General features: G+C 34.2%; 2 protein-coding genes and 2 long non-coding RNA genes across 5 annotated transcripts in view; 3 read left to right on the top strand and 1 right to left on the bottom strand.

Annotated features, from left to right (window-relative positions):
• The window catches only part of LOC111446552, a 19,130-nt gene extending 13,171 nt beyond the window's left edge, over window positions 1-5,959 (top strand). Inside the window, exon 3 of the long non-coding RNA XR_002711094.1 lies at window positions 5,949-5,959. This is a non-coding gene — a long non-coding RNA (uncharacterized LOC111446552). The remainder of the gene's footprint in view (window positions 1-5,948) is intronic.
• Window positions 1,829-9,658, bottom strand: LOC111446545 (potassium channel KAT3-like). Its single transcript, XM_023085398.1, has 13 exons — window positions 9,401-9,658; window positions 8,276-8,491; window positions 8,000-8,161; window positions 7,837-7,894; window positions 7,417-7,734; window positions 6,181-6,420; window positions 5,873-5,971; window positions 5,761-5,793; window positions 5,295-5,480; window positions 5,032-5,109; window positions 3,281-3,344; window positions 2,555-2,707; window positions 1,829-2,239 (listed from the first exon to the last, which is right to left on the bottom strand). The coding sequence occupies exons 1-13, from the start codon at window positions 9,568-9,570 to the stop codon at window positions 2,136-2,138; spliced, it is 1,881 nt and encodes a 626-aa protein (XP_022941166.1). The 5' UTR covers window positions 9,571-9,658; the 3' UTR covers window positions 1,829-2,135.
• On the top strand, window positions 5,998-8,368 carry LOC111446551. Its single transcript, XR_002711093.1, has 4 exons — window positions 5,998-6,071; window positions 6,164-6,281; window positions 8,036-8,157; window positions 8,283-8,368. It is a non-coding gene; the product is annotated as an uncharacterized LOC111446551 (long non-coding RNA).
• Window positions 9,659-12,896: 3,238 nt separating the features above from the next.
• The window catches only part of LOC111445846 (DDT domain-containing protein DDR4-like), a 5,617-nt gene continuing 1,978 nt past the window's right edge, over window positions 12,897-16,535 (top strand). The window contains exons 1-10 of one of the 2 annotated variants that reach the window (XM_023084362.1): window positions 12,897-12,989; window positions 13,077-13,331; window positions 13,476-13,586; window positions 14,021-14,107; window positions 14,203-14,240; window positions 14,334-14,415; window positions 14,703-14,809; window positions 14,892-15,051; window positions 15,138-15,230; window positions 16,042-16,165. In XM_023084362.1, coding sequence (XP_022940130.1) covers window positions 13,149-13,331; window positions 13,476-13,586; window positions 14,021-14,107; window positions 14,203-14,240; window positions 14,334-14,415; window positions 14,703-14,809; window positions 14,892-15,051; window positions 15,138-15,230; window positions 16,042-16,165 — 985 coding nt within the window. In that variant the 5' untranslated portion in view covers window positions 12,897-12,989; window positions 13,077-13,148. The remainder of the gene's footprint in view (window positions 12,990-13,076; window positions 13,332-13,475; window positions 13,587-14,020; window positions 14,108-14,202; window positions 14,241-14,333; window positions 14,416-14,702; window positions 14,810-14,891; window positions 15,052-15,137; window positions 15,231-16,041; window positions 16,166-16,535) is intronic. The other variant, XM_023084361.1, reaches the window with a different exon arrangement.

Genomic DNA, 16,535 nt, shown 5'->3' with positions numbered 1-16,535 from the left:
TATATATATATATATATATATATATATATATATATATATATATATATATATATATATATATATATATATATATATAGATAATTATAGGAAAAAACTTTTAGTACAATCCACACGAAAATAAATAAAAAATTTCGTAACAACGAAAAGTGAAATAAGATGACGTGACGTTTTCAGTCGGTGGGCACGAAAATAACGAGTTAATTTCATTAGAAATCTATGGGCACTTTTATGGTACGGGTTTCTCTCTGTTTTTTTTAATAACGTTTGTTTGATTAAAATTTATTTTGGCTAGGTTTTATAATGTGTTAGGACCACATAATGTCACACGTTTTATTTTAAAAATGATAAAACTTATAATCACGGATATCACCTCCTACTTATGTCCCGGGAATCTTGTCACATTTTAGTTAATGCGTGATTTTTGCTGCTTTTCTACTACTTTAACGTCTCAATTAATTAAAGGATTTTCTTTTCGTGTTTGACTTTATGATTTGTTTTTAGCGTTTTTACTTTATGGATAGCATGCAACCGTTACTTTTACTAGTGATTGACAACAGTTCCTTAAACTACGATAAAAGAGATTAAGTTTGTAACGGTAGTGAAAAAAAAAATTATTTCATCAAATTGTATTTTATTGGATATTCTTTTCGTGTAATATTTATTTGAAATATAGTTAAAAAAAAATATATTTATTATCACTTGCGTTTAATTAATTATAACTTCAATAATAAAAAAAAAAAAAAAAACTAAGGAAAAAAACCTTTTAAATTCAAGTTAGAAATCGATCCATTAAGTTATTAGATGAAAGTCTCACATTGACTAATTTAAAGAATGATCACGGGTTTATAATCAATAATGCTATTTCTTGATATGAGGTCTTTTAGGTAGCCTAAAGCAAAGTCACGAAAATTTATGCTCAAAGTGACAATATCATATAATTGTGTTCATGCCCTAATTTATATATATATATATTGTAATTTTAATTTTTTAAAGTTAAAAATTAATATTTCAATATTTAATTTGATGGAAATGAAAATTTGGGATAAAAACTTATATAATTTTGTTAAAGGTAAAGTTGATTTGAAAAATTATTTATGTAGTTCCTACCCGCGCAAACGATAATGGAACTCCTTCGTTCATCTGGTTCCGGCATCTCTGCGATGGCGACTTCCGATTCAAAACCCGACGATCGGTCTATTTCGTCGCCGGAAACTGAGTTGTTGCCGGAATCTGAATCGCAGCTCTCAGTTCTGGTCTACGGTACGCTTCTTCGTTTTTCTTTCTCTCTCTATTTGTGGGTAATGTTAACAAACAAGCTGCTAGAAGGGAGAGAAAAGATTACCTACACGCGAACTTGATGATTCTGGTTTATTCATTACTAATAAATGAATTGATATCATCCTTTTATTGACAATGAAATTTTACAGTTTTCATATAAAGGATTTAAAAAGCATGCACTCATCGAAATATTACATGAAGTCGAGGGAATGCAAATTGTATGATGACATGTTTAGATTCTACTGCATGCTTTCAATAAATTCTATTAAGAACTTTGTGCCAGCGAAAGATGACTATTTTTACATGCGTAACCAATTTTTCATAATAGAGCGTTCTCCCAGTCGTCAAATTTAAATATATTCTAGTTTGGTGACATTATCTGTTCTTTGTCGCCCACCAATACCATTTATCTTCCCATTCCTCTTCTGCCCATTATTTTCTGAATCTTCTCTCGTAACGACACTCAACTTAATTGCATAACACTTAATAATAGTACGTCTACGTCCTAATGCTGCTTTAGTCTTCTCGTTATCAACTGTTTTCAGTGAAATTGATCGAAACACTGCTTGAATATTTGAAGACATGGAAAAGTGCAGGCGTTCTGCTCTCGACAGGAAGGGAGTCCTAGAGGAAGAGAAACAACAATTTCAACAAGCTGCTTACACTGTTTTAGACTTGCTCAACAACGGAGGGGGAACGCTGTAAGATTTCTCTCAAAGTTTCTGCACATTTCAGCCAGTACGTATCCCTTTTATGTATGTACACCGTGACTCATCACTTTTTTCTTGATAGTCGAAGACCGCATGTCATCATTTAGGCCTTGTGTTACGTAAACCAAGCAGATATGATTTTTGTCTTCAAACAAAGAATAAATGATCACCCTCTCTTAAAACATTCAAGTCCTCTATTTTAGAGCCATCAGCCATGAGAATTGAGCTCCCTCTCTTGCCAAATCTTTTCCCTGCAATTCGTTGTTAATCGGTTATATTCTAATTTAACAAACGTCATCTATATTGACATCGAAAAAGTACATTGAGTACATGAAAGCCAAACTCTATATATTTTTCAAGTAAAATTTCAACTTTGATTTGTTCTGTTTGATCCTGAACTTTATAGTATAACTTACATTCGAACCATGATAACTAGTTCGTGGTAAAGTTATATTTTAAACTGTCTTCTTTGTCAGACATGAAAACTTAGTAATTTACCTAAATTTCTTATTTCACTGTCTCCTCCCCTAAGTAAATGATAAGTTTCACAAATCGAATTAAAATACCTGCCACTCCGAAAAGTTCTTCAATTGACTTAGGCAGAAGTATCAGTTTTCCCATACTGTTGCCGTCTTCTGTACTTTCATCTGGATGGTGCCCGTGGATTATCACCCTGATGGGATTTGTAGGTGGAAATTGTTTCGATGCTTTTGGTCTTCCTGTAACATAATTGTGTGAATTGACCTATATGAAGTTTTAATTTATTGTACAATCTTTGATATGCTTATCCAAGCACAATTTCCCTAGTAAACTTTTACATGAAGTTCTATGATGCAGATGGTCTCAAGCAACATTTGAAAAGATATGATATCCAAGTTTCTCGAATAAGAGTAACTTGATTGAGAATAAAAAATCTAGGAAGTGTGCTTTGTTCTGAAGCAAGTTGATAGCATGAGTCTGTTGACCAAAGTGATCCAAGATGGAATGCTGGGTTTTCATAGTTTATCATCTACGGTAAAGGAAAAACTTTAAATGATTCAACCATAACTATCGAGAAGCATTTAGCATGCTCTGTTTTTAAAGAGGCGAATGTATATACTTCTGATAAAATTCAGTATAGTTTACTTGAATAGTTCTTGTACACATGATGTCTTGATGAATTTAGAATGTGCTCGGATATTGTTCCAACTTGCAACCAAGGAATCATTTATCCACTTTATGCATGTTATCTTTGGACAATATAGTACGAAAATAATGTTATAACAGTCAATGGCATTGCACAATCTACTTACCTTCCATTGTTTGATCACCATGATAAGGTACTCTTTGATTTTGTTTCTCATTTGGCTCTGTACGCTGCAAAGCAAAACATATCATCACCAAATGCATAAACATTTTCCTCGAATCTAGTTCTCACTTGTATAGATTATATTTGGAAGTCTGATTTTGAAGCTTGAAAAAACTGCAGATTTACTCATGAGGATTTCACTACTTTATGAACAAAGCAAATTCTGATCCTTTAGATAGGTGAGCCTGAGCTCTCCAATTCGATCCCCTCTTAAATCATGAATGCGAGATTAATTTTTGTATAAAATCCCTGGTTTGTAAATGTTGTTTATTAGGCATTATTGTATTGTCATTATTTTGTGTAAGTTTTTTCCTTTTAGGTCTTTCTAAGAGAGGTCCCTTACAACTATTGTGAATATAAGAAAATAGACAACTAGACTTTTTAATTGTTTCTGTTGAAGTATTTGAGCAAAAAATAAAACCCTAAAAATATTCTAACCCTAACCCTAGCTACCAATCACCATCATCGTGCTTTGCTTTGGAGTCTACCACTGTTCCACTCAGACTCAGGAATAGTGATTCCAACCACGAGACCTTGCAGCTAATCTTTGTTAGTGACCAAGGACCTGCAACCTATAACCAACGACTACATGACCTAGACCAACGACTAATTGGTAAGACAATTCATGTATGCCCCAGGGCCAACTCACTTCGATATAGTTTACAAGATCCTTAGATATTTGGAAAGAATTTCAGGAAAAGACAAAATTTTTAGGAAATATGATCACCTATAGGTTGAAAAATACACTGATGTTGATTGGGCAGGTAGCACCACATATAAAAGATCTAATTCTAGTTATTGCTCCTTTGCTGGAGGGAATCTATTTACCTGGTAAAGTAAAAAAATAAAGTGTGGTAGTTAGAAGTAGCGTTGAAGCATAATTCAAGGCTTTAGCTCATGACATTTGTGAAGATATTTGGATAAAAAAGCTACTGGAAGATTTGAGAGGGTGCTTAAGCGTGTTTATTGTGACAATAAGGCACTCATCTCCATAGCTCACAATTCACCCCTTTATGATAGGACAAAACATATAAAAGTTGATAAACACTTTATGAAGGAGAAGATTGATACTAGAGTGATATGTAATCCTTAGCTTCCTACAACATAGCAAATTGCTGATATGTTAACTAAGGGACCTCCAAGGTAATGATTTGACAAGTTGATCCACAAGCTGGCAAAAGAAGATATCTTCAAACCAATTTGAGGGGAGTGCAGTAATATGTTTTTGATATTTTCCTTAATTATAACTATTAGCTGTAAATATATTGTAATTGTTTGGGTAAGTTTTTTCCTTTTATGCATTAGGTCGTTCTTCGACTTAAGAAAGATCCTTCATAACTATTGTGAATATGAGAAAATAGACAACTATTCTATTTTGTTGTTTCGGTTGATACCAGTAATAAGCACCTGCATCCATTCTCAGTAAATAATCGTCACTTCTTTCACCTGTCTGTTTAGTATGCACATTCTGCAGGTGCTTATTACACTTCATACCAGTAAGAAGGATTCTGCAGGTGATATCTGATTACAGAAGTGTACAGGATTCTGCAATCATCCCTTCTCCTGTACACTTCTTACTCAAAACAAAACAAGGCTTTGATATCTGGTTTACACTAACTGCTAATTTGGAATAGTCAACAAAACAAGTACGTCCAAATTGTAGTACACTATTCACTATGAGATATAAGATAGTACCTCTGTATTTATGTCTTCCAGAAATTCTGCAAAGTAGGGTATTTCGTTTTGCTCCCCCCTTTTTAACCCCTTCAAGTGCTGATAGTGCAGTGCAAAAGTCAGCATAAAAAAATGTGCATACTAAACAACAGAGGGTTTATTAAGATTATTAACCGCAAGTTTATCCAGTTACTATCTTGATGGTGTATCTTTAATCTCAAAGGATTCTGACATAATTTGCTTAGCTGATAATACTTGTATTACCGATGCACTATTTTTCTCACCTCAGTGAAGTTGGAGAGAAGGATTTTTCCATCTTCATTGTTTGATTGTAAAATTTGCTTAAAATGATGGTGACTGATCCTGATGACTTGGGAGAGTCTTTTAGTCCTCACTGTAAATGGCTGTGGAATATTCAACATCACAGCTATTTCCCCTGCCATTTGTGGAGATTCCAGATTTGCCAAAACCTGAAAATCCATTTATTAAAATATTGTAAAAAAGAGGAGAAAAATCAGGTTCATTTAGTTCTCACTGTAAGTCTTCCTTGTTTTGTTGAGAGTGTTTGTCTAGGAAGAATGCTTAGGTCGGGATAGGTTTATTTCCCTAATACTATCATAAATTCTTCATCCTCTAACTTTACCTTGTCAGAATATGTAATTTGGGCATGACTGGTTAATTTCTTGCAGGATATAAAGCAGAGAAATAGGCAATAACCTTTGAACTCAACAATGAAGTACTCTATGTTACCTGTTCATTTCCATTCTTGTACGATATCATATCCTGTATTTTCACAAGTGTAGTTTAGATTTGATTCCAAGATAACATGAATGCACATTGAAAAAGACGAGATTTTACATACCACTGATCCAGACACCAAAATGTAGAAATCTGTTGGTATCTCGTTTTGTATTATGATATCAAGTTTAGGTGGAAAGTACTCTGCTTTCATCGCAGATACCTGTACAAATATATAATTGGCCATCAGGAGAAACTGAGAATAGCAACAAGTTTTAGTGGCTGGGGATATCTTCCAGACATTCTTCTGTTAAATGGTGAAGGTAAATGCTTCAAAGTTCTACTTTTTTACATCATGCTGCATCTTGGGAGTCTGTTTTAATGCTCTTTTTTATGAAATCATTCTCTTGAGCAGGGAAAAAGTTCTTTTACCAATTGAACGATGAGATCGTCAGAGATCCCCTTGAATAAGTACGCACTCTCAACTGTTTGTCCGAAAAGGTGCTGGGCAATACTGGATCTGATCGCTTTAGGTAAATCCTCCAACACCTCTTCTTGCTTCAACTCTGCTGTCTTGAACTTGAGCTGCATGTGCGCCAACATTTGATCTTTCAAGCCTTCTGGCAGTCTATTCTTGCTTCCATAACGCAGTATCTCATTTATGGAATCCCTCTGATAAGTGATAGTATATTTGTTTGTTATAAAGTGTAATGTTCAAAGATAGACTAGAATGAGAGATAATACTAACAAATGTTATTGTATTCCGTGTAAATTCTAAGACAAAATAGTAAAAGGAGTCAATCATTGGCTTATTGCTTCTAGCATATGTAAAAAGTATGAAACTTGGTAGTGTTTGGTTTAAATTCGTGTTTTCCATTGATACTATGATTTGTTTTCTAAATCATTGATTATTACCAAAACTTGGACTTATTTACCGGGCAAGATTCTTGTAGTAGAATCTTACAGTGTCAGACGGCCCGACTTCGTTATTTGTTAGGAGTGATAGATCTCCACAATGGTATGATATTGTCCACTTTGAGTATAAGCTCTCATGGCTTTGCTTTGAGGTTCCCCAAAAGGCCTCATACCAATGGAGAAGTATTCCTTACTTATAAACCCATGATCATTCCCTAAATTAGCCAAGGTGGGACTCCCACTCAACAATCCTCAACAATTCTCCTCTTGAACAAAGTACACTATAGAGCCTCCTCTGAAGCCTATGGAGCCCACGAACAACCTCCCCTTAATCGAGGCTCGACTCCTTTGGAATCCTCGAACAAAGTACACCCTTTGTTCGACACTCGAGTCACTTTTGACTACACCTTCGAGGCTCACAACTTCTTTGTTCGACATTTGAGGATTCTATTGACATGACTAAGTCAAGGGCATGACTTTGATACCAGGTTAGGAATCACGACTCTCCATAATGGTATGATATTGTCCACTTTGAGCATAAGCTCTCATGGTTTTGCTTTTGATTTTCCCAAAATGTCTCATACCAATGGAGATGTATTCCTTACTTATAAATCCATGATCATTCCCTAAATTAGCCAACGTAGGACTTCCTCCCAGCAATCCTCAACCGACTTGCCACAAATTTTATGTTTGCTATGTTAGACTGGTTGATGTAGCTGTAGAGTGAGTGTATAGAGCAGAGGGATAAATTACCATGATATATGTTCGGACAGCACCATGAACAATGAGATTTGTCATGTTTCCGATCAAATAAGATGTGAGGCCAATGTTGAATAGCATGTAGCAGATGCTAAAAAGCTTCTCCCCTAAATTAACTGCATGCAAGTCGCCATAACCGACGGTAGTAAGTGTGACAATGGACCAATATATCGAATACGTGTACCCAACCCAGATATTCCTGTTCTCAAAATCTTCAACTTCAACTCCAATCCATGTATTTCCTGGCTCTTTATGATGAACTGCTAGCCAATAGTAGAAACAACCAGCTGAATGAACTGCCAACAGTGTAACCTGTCATTGGAGATCAACCCAAAGGTATACTTAAATCTAAGTAGTGGACTGAGAGTAGAACGTTACAAGTATAAGTTTGTTATCCCAGGAAAGATGTCTTACACAAATTAGTTTGGCGAGTCTTGTTAAGAAGTAACTAAAGCGTATGTCTTTCTCCAACCTGGATTCAGAGTCAGATTAGCCATGAACTGAACTAGCCAAGTCCTTTTAATTGCATATGTAGCAGCCAGCATGCATTTGGAATAATTACTTTTACTATAATTACCTTGTGAAGAGCTCACCAACACGTCTTAGTCGCCAGAACCGAAGTAAATTGAGGAAACCGAAGGCGTCACTGCGGTACATCTTTCCAGTCAAAATTCTGTGTAGTGCCTGTAATGGAAGAGTGGAGGCTACGTCCATGGGGAACCACAGGCTTGTAAGGTAACTGTCTAACACATAATTTTCAATTATTCTAATACCTGTTCTGTAGATTTTAAATTTACTTCAGTAACTCATTTCACACTGCATATATTTAGAATGGGTAAATAAATTAACATACCGTACAGCTATCTTCTTATGATCGTCAACGAGGAGATAGGTGGATTTATCCAAGTACGCGACGAAGAAGGTCAACACGATATCAAGGGCAAAGAATGCATCCACCAACAGATCAACGGGTAAAAGAGACCCAGTTGCCACTTTCTTGAAGGCAAGCTCAAAGGGAGATGCCCACGCAGAGTACACCACTAACACCACCAGGAAAGTTTGCCACCACCTGCATTGCATCATTATTCATACTCCAAAATGCCCAACGGAAGTGGTCCGCTCCTTTTTCTCGTCAAAATCAAGTAAGACAATTCTTTCTTCACGTTACTTTTTTCAAAGTTAAACTGTAGATATCAATTTTCTCATACACCTTCATATCATACTTCTAATCAAATATAAATGATCTGTACAACTAATGAAATTCTCAACGAGACCGCACAATGTTAGGAATCACGAATCTCCATGATGGTATCATATCATTCCCTAAATTAGCTAATATAAGACTCCCTCCCAACAATCCTCAACAATTTTGCCTCCCCTGAGGCCTATAGAGCCCTCGAGCAGTCTCTCTTTAATCAAGGTTCAACTCCTTCTCTGGAGTCCTCGAACAAAGTACACCCTTTTCTTCGACACTAAGTTAAGTGCATGACTCTAATATCATGTTAGGAATCACGGACCTCTACAATGGTATGATTTGTCCACTTTAAGCATAAGTTCTCATGACTTTGCTTTGGGCTTCCTGAAAACACCTCATACCAATGGAGATGTAATCTTTACTTATAAATCCATAATCATTCCCTAAATTAGCCAACGTGGACTCCCTCCCAACAATTCTCAATTCTCAACACACGATGGATTCAAATTCGAAATACTTCTCCATATATGGGAAGTGAGAAAACCATTCTGAGTTATGAACATGAACGAAACTGGTAGGCTTACATCTATTAGCAGAACACTAAGCACTAAAATTAGATTAAACAGGGGGGCACAGATGTTATCATTATATTATCTTAAATGGGGATGCCGTGAATTCTGAATTCATGTTCAAATTTAAATCATATTCCTCTTAGACTTGCATAAAACTTGCTTGTTTATCTAGCCATATTGAATTGAAAAGGATCGATTATGTTCAACCTACCGATATCTTCTGTCATATGGAACTACCACGAATTTATTCAGGTGCGTGTATCCACCATTCACTACCGTTCCAAAAGCGGGCAAGAGGCTGCTGGAAACCGATGTCAAGTTCTTTAAATCGTCACTTGAGTGCCGCCGGATGAGAAAAGGCAACGGCGACGGCATCGACATTGTGCTTCAGCGTCTGCAAATTCTATGATCCAGAGAAAGAGGGGAAAGGGGAGTTATTTTCCATGCACGCCTGAGACTTTGTATACAAAAAAAAGGTAACTTTTCCGCAGTTTCGTGAGTTCACTCAATTTATACTAATTATAGTGGAAGGCGTCATGAGCTTTCGTTGAATTGGTGGTTCCGTACGGTTAATAAAATGATAATTCCATGGTAATTATACATAAAAGGTAAGCTTTTTAATCTCTTTTTTTTCTTTTTTGGTAATCCAATTTGAGTTGCGTTGTTCCATGAGTGAATCCTATGCTCAAGAATGGCTCATCATTACTTAATCAATCAATAATTATGATTTTTTTTTTGTTTTTTTACATTATATTTGTGTATTGTGTTGAAGAGTTGGCTCTTAGTTTCAGGACTCCAACAAGGAAAAAGAACGGTTTAAGGATGTGTTAAGAACGGCACATCCCTTTTACCATCCGACGCTTGATTCTCCTATGCCGGTGTGAGCCATATATATATATATATAGATTCCAGGTACGACATTTTATTATGGGTTAATTCCTATTTTAAATGTTTACAGCTAGATATATATATATATATATATATATATATATATTCATGTGATTGGTTTTTGTATTAACCTGTGAATTGTCGTGATTGTATGCACATGTGAACTTGATTTTTTTAAAGCATACACAAGAACGTTAATACCCCTTTTAACTTGTAAAATTGTAAATAAATTGGTATGTACATTCGATTAAAAGGTTAAAATGTTCGAATGTTCGACTAAAGAATAATGTCATAGAAAATAATAGTGGGAGAATCTGATGTGAGAAATCAATATTAGTAAATAAATCATAATGAAGGGTGAACTTTATTTAAGATTTAATCTTTTTAAATAAAATATGGTATAGATTTGTTGCATGAAGCATTGCAACTTTTCCAATTCTGCCCTCCTGTGTCCTACAAACTAAATATTGGTAAAACTCAAGTCGGGGGGTATTTAGGTATTTTGAAATTTAAGTTTGTTCGTGTTAAGGTTCCTCATTTGACCACACCTTTTACTATATTCGTATTCTGTTTGTTATATTCTAAAATTATAGTTTTTTATTTTATATTCCTCCGCTTCATTAGGAAAAAAAAAAAAAAAAAAAGTATTTCAAGTTTATTTTGTGTTGTGTGAAAATAAATATATTTAATTATTATTAATTTGAGTTGCATTCTTCAACACTTTTGAATTTATTTTCCTTCCCTTCTTAATTATCTTTGGCTTTTTGGGTTAAGTTTGGTTCTATTTCTTTTTCAGATGGGTTCACTTTTCTGCCATCTTTTTATTTACGTTTTCTTGTTATCTTAATTCCCTACCATTTTTCTTTTCATTTTATAATTCTTTGACCAATTTCATTCCTAGCATGTTTGTACGTGTATTTGCACCTCATTTTCGTGATATATTGTAAAGGTTATAAGTTCTTTCTCGGGCATCTAAAGATGTCCATGGATAGGATTAGGATGAGGAAGTTTTTCCCGTCGTCCGTGTGTCTATCCATACTCCTATTTCAATCTCCATCGTTACAAAATTTTATATTATTTTTGTTGGGAAGGGTTTCTTTGATAATTTTTTTTTTCAATTTTAATATTATTTTAAAAATTATTCGTTTCCAATAATTTTTTAATAGTTTATTTCTATTTTTTCAGTATGTCAATAACTTTTTTTGGAGTGAATCTTTTAATATTTTTGTAATTATTTTCATCAAATTAGATATTCTTTTGAAGTTGGAAGAATATTATTTATATTACAAAACTCATAATCTCATCTGACATATGAAATAAAATAATGCAAAATGAGTGTTTGAAATCAAGTAACGGTGTTTTAAAAACGCTTGGAAATTGGTTAGGAGCCATTAATTGGCAACCAATAATACATTGAAAACCTTAGAAGGATGCCTCATTCATTGGCCCTGCTTTGGGAATGTACAACTAATTCACGTTTTCTCATGCAGGCTTTTTTATATTTAGTAATGAGGTTGGAAATTAAATTAAACACATCACAATTATGCCATAAATTTATGTTTTTTGTTTCTTTTTTTTTAATTTAGAACTTAAATTAAAATGAATAACCTCCCTTTTATAAATACTTCCAAACGTAAATATAATAAACTTCAAATTCAGTACATACCATTTATTTATTTATTTATTTATTTATTTATTTATTTATTTATTTAGTGCCATTTATTTAGTTATGGAATATATGATATTTGCATCATTTAATATTCTAAGAAAATATTAGTTGGGGAATATATTTTATATATTCATCAGTTAAATTTATTTTATTTTCAAGATTAAGTTAGTTTATATTTTTGTTGTTCGTAGGTACTAGTTAATATTTTATATCTTATTTAAAGGTTGTGAATATCATGGAAGGTTTAATCTTCGATCCCAATTCTATTTCTCATTCTTATTCTTAAATCTGAATTAGTAATAATATTTTTATATTTATTAACACTTTTGAAGGGTAGATATTGTGTCGGTTGACACGTCGATTGTTGAGAATTATTGGGAGTGAGTCCCATTGATTAATTTAGTGGACTTATTCTTAAATCTGAATTAGTAATAATATTTTTATATTTATTAACACTTTTGAAGGGTAGATATTGTGTCGGTTGACACGTCGATTGTTGAGAATTATTGGGAGTGAGTCCCATTGATTAATTTAGTGGACTTATTCTTAAATCTGAATTAGTAATAATATTTTTATATTTATTAACACTTTTGAAGGGTAGATATTGTGTCGGTTGACACGTCGATTGTTGAGAATTATTGGGAGTGAGTCCCATTGATTAATTTAGTGGACTTATTCTTAAATCTGAATTAGTAATAATATTTTTATATTTATTAACACTTTTGAAGGGTAGATATTGTGTCGGTTGACACGTCGATTGTTGAGAATTATTGGGAGTGAGTCCCATTGATTAATTTAGTGGAAGATCATGGGTTTATAAGTGAGGAAACTATCTCCATTAGTATGAGTCCTTCTGGGGAGCCCAAAGCAAAGTTACGAGAGTTTATGCTTAAAGTGGACAGTATTATACCATTGTGGAGAGTCGTGATTCCTAACATTAAGAAACGAGAAAATAAAATAGGAAAAAATAAAAAATTATTGAAACAAAGATAAGAGAAAGTATATACTAACTATTTAAACATTTTTTTTAAAATATAGGATATTATTTTTAGTTTTAAAAGATGCAATTTAATCCCTACACCGATAATAATAGTAGTTTTAAATTTTAAAAAAATTTAAAAATTTAAATACATATTAATCTTTTCGACCATTTAAATCTAAATGGAAACAGGCTGGTAAATTGGCATGAGAAATCGAGACAAAGGGCAAAACTAAATACGAGAAGATCTGGGTGAAAATTTCTGTTCCGTCCTCAACTTCGCCGTCAATCATTCACTAGTTGTCACTTTTCCGATACTGTCCTGAAGGTTTTTTTTTTTGGCGGGAAAAGTTGCCTGAGAAGATTACTCAAATTTTCAAGTGGCGTTGGTAAAAAGTTTTTGTTTACCTAAGAATCACCGTCATGGTTGATGCGCTTCCGTCGTATCGGTCACCGGTGGCGGTGGAGGAGGCCGGAGAGCGGTCGGCGAAAGAGGAAAATGTCGGTGGTTCTGTAATGGCGGTTGATTTAGATGTGAATCTTGAGGCGGAGGTTGCGAAGTTACGAGGTCAATGGGAGCTGGCGTCGGTTCTGAACTTCTTGAATGTGAGTTTGTTTTCTCATGTATCGTCTCTCTCTCTATACTGCGTTGAAATTTCGTATATCTTAGGAGAGGAAAAAAGTGCGTTAAATATTGTAATGGCGATGAAATAAATATGTTCATCGATTTATTTGCTTTTTTTCTTGGAGGTATTCGAGCCGTTAATTGGGAAAAGCTTGAGGATATCGGCGGAAGAGATCGAAAAGGGTTTAATAAAGCCTGAAAGTTCATTAGCTGAACTCCACATTACACTTTTGAAGGTTGATTTGTTTCTCCCCATCTGTTTAAATGCACTGATCATCAATTTTCATCACTCAACGACTGCCTGTGTTTTTTTTTTTTTTTGGTGGCCATCAGAATGAACTATTAGCTCGTTCACTGGGTCATGCATTTGCTTTTTTATTTGGTCATATGAACATCATGCACGCATCTTCATCATCCCTCGTGTTTGTTAGCGTGTCGATAATTGATGTCTTTCATTGTGAATTTGGGATGGAGTGTTTTGTCGCCATTTTTCCTATCTTAATGGTCTTGTTTTTCATGAAAATTCTTACTACACTATTTTGCTTTGTTGTAGTTTCTAAACGTCTAGTTATAACTTAGAAGTGAAAACCCATCTCTTGTGGTGCCTTGGACAAGGTTTGTGGATTTATAGAGTCTTTTATTATCACTAATGTGCAGATTATGTTATCAGGGCATACCACCTGTAAGTAAAATGTTAAATGGTTCTGATGCATGGGTGACTGTTCTCTGTAAGAAGCTCGTGGCATGGTGGCCATGGGTATGTTACTATTCATACTGTTGTGCTTTCTTTAGTTTTCATTTTTCGCCCCGAGTCAGTAGCATAGGAATAACCCATATGTGTATTTATTACAGGTTGCTGAAGGGGAGATTCCAATCAAGGCTTTTAAAGGGTAGCAATAATGTTTACTTACTACTTGTATTGCGTATATATACGATTCTGAAAGTGTATTAATTCTATCTTCGTTCGATTTCTTCATTCACAGAGAGGAGATATCAAATTACAAGAAACTAGATCCTAAGGAACGCTTGCTGCTTCTGAAAGCTCTTTGTGAAATTCGAGCTGATGTATTGTTTTGTATCTTTCTTCTATTTAATTGCATACTATATGGCATTCTTCTTATTACCACTATGCTTCATATGTGAACTATTTAATTGCAAAGCTCTTTGGGTGGGCATTTGGAGACTGGATTATATGTGAACTATTTTGGATTATGTTATATAACCTTTTTTTCGTATTAAAAGATTTTGTTCTATAATTTTTTTTTCTCCCTTTTTGTTTACGTCTTTCTTCATCTAAATCTTATCGAAGTGTCTTCTCACTATGAATGATATTTTTTTTCCCTCATTTGCAGCAAGATGATACAATATCTTATATTAGCGACTGCGTGAAAGATAAAACTCAAATGTCTTGCTTCCAGAAAGATAGATTTGGAGGAGATGGAAATAAAATTTCTTATTGGTAATTATCTTAGTTATTAGACTTCATCTAATTTCTGAATTCTGATGTTTAAATGTAATAGTAATTCTTACTGTGATGCTAGGTATGATGGAAATCCATTTGTTGGTTATAGACTATACAGGGAAGCTATCAAATGTGAGAAAAAGACAAAAGGTAAACAGAGGGGAAGTTTTTCCCTTCCAAAGTTTAGCATTCAATGGGAAACAATGGCCACAAATCTCGAGGAATTTCATAAAGTTAAAGTAAGTTGACAATCCCTTTCACTATGGATTTGATGTTTTTTGCTAAGCGCATGGAAATCTTAACGGATTCTTTTTGTTAATGGCAGGACAACCTGTTGTGCAGCAAAATCACTAGTGAAGTTTCGGTTGGAAAGAAAATTGAATCAGACGCCATTCCTGTTCTTGAGAAACTCCAGAAGGTTGTTGCTGAATTATTATGATTTTGAGATTGGTTATAGTGATTTGGATTGTCAATTTACTAGTACTATGCTCTAATCCTTCCCCACCTTTGTCTTTGGGGTTTTGGCATTCTCCTTCTAATATGGAGGCATTTGAGGTGGTGATTCTTCTTTCTATTCTTGGTGATCAGCACATGGTTCGAGGGAGAAGGGATTTTAGATTATAGTTACCTAATTTTGTAGTTCCCTTAGTGTTGTTCCTGCAATGGTTAATTCTCTGCTGGCGCCCGACAAAAAATCTCTATTATCTATTGTGGGATTGCCAGTTTGCCCCATCTCTTTGGGATTGTTGGTTGACTTCGTTTGGGTTATGTTTGGCTTGAAATAAATATTTTTTGGTTTTTGTGGACGAGGCGCTTCTAGGGTTGCGTTTCTGTGATAAGGACAATGTTTTGTGGCGTGCTAGTTTCTTTGCTATTTTGTGAGAGTATTTAGCTTGAACAGAATAATGAAACTTTTAGCGAGGTTGAGACGTCTTGTGATGAAGTTCGAGATGTGATGAGGTTTCGTGTGTCTTCGTGGGCGTCTGTTACTAGTCCCTTTTGTCGTTATGATCTTGGTTTGATTTTATTGGATTGAAGTTCATTTTTGTAGTTAGCTTTTAGACTCCCTTTTGTTGGTGGGCTTGCTTTTGTATGTCCTTGTTTTTCTTTCATATTTTCACCATGAATGCTTGGTTTCTTACCCGCACAAAAAAAAAAAAAAAAAAAGATTGAAGAACTTATAGTTTCTTTTTTGTGATTATAAAAGCTTCTGTTTTTGTATGCTGCAGAAGAAAGAAAGATTATTGAAACGTAAGCATAGGGAGGAGATGCTCTTGAACGACTTTAAGAAGCCCTGCATAGTTGGAATTACACGCACTTGTCGCATTCGTGCACCCGTGAACTATACATTTGGTATAGAATGAACTTCCCTTTATTACTCTCTTGGGTATTAAAATTAACTGCTTTTGAAATTTCAGATGTTTCCTTTTTCCTTGTGGAAGGAAAAAAAATTTCATATTTGTCATCTTTTATCGTTTGGTCTTAGTTGCTGTTATGGTACATGTGCACACACAACGGATGCCATCGTTTGCCACTTTGGTACTATTACTGCTTCATCTTCAGTAATTTTCTTGTTTTTTGACGAGACAACTTTTCATTGTGGAATGAAAACAATCTAATGCTCAAATGATACAACATTCCACAAGAGTGAAAAAAAAAAAAAAAAAAAAAAAAAAAAAAAAAAAAAAAAAAAAAAAAAAAAAAAAAAAAAAAAAAAAAAAAA

The sequence above is a fragment of the Cucurbita moschata genome, unplaced genomic scaffold (assembly GCF_002738365.1).
Source record: "Cucurbita moschata cultivar Rifu unplaced genomic scaffold, Cmos_1.0 Cmo_Scf00008, whole genome shotgun sequence".
In the NCBI taxonomy this organism is placed as follows: domain Eukaryota; kingdom Viridiplantae; phylum Streptophyta; class Magnoliopsida; order Cucurbitales; family Cucurbitaceae; genus Cucurbita; species Cucurbita moschata.
Note: the sequence above shows the minus strand (reverse complement) of the source record. Positions and strands in the feature narration are given on the sequence as shown.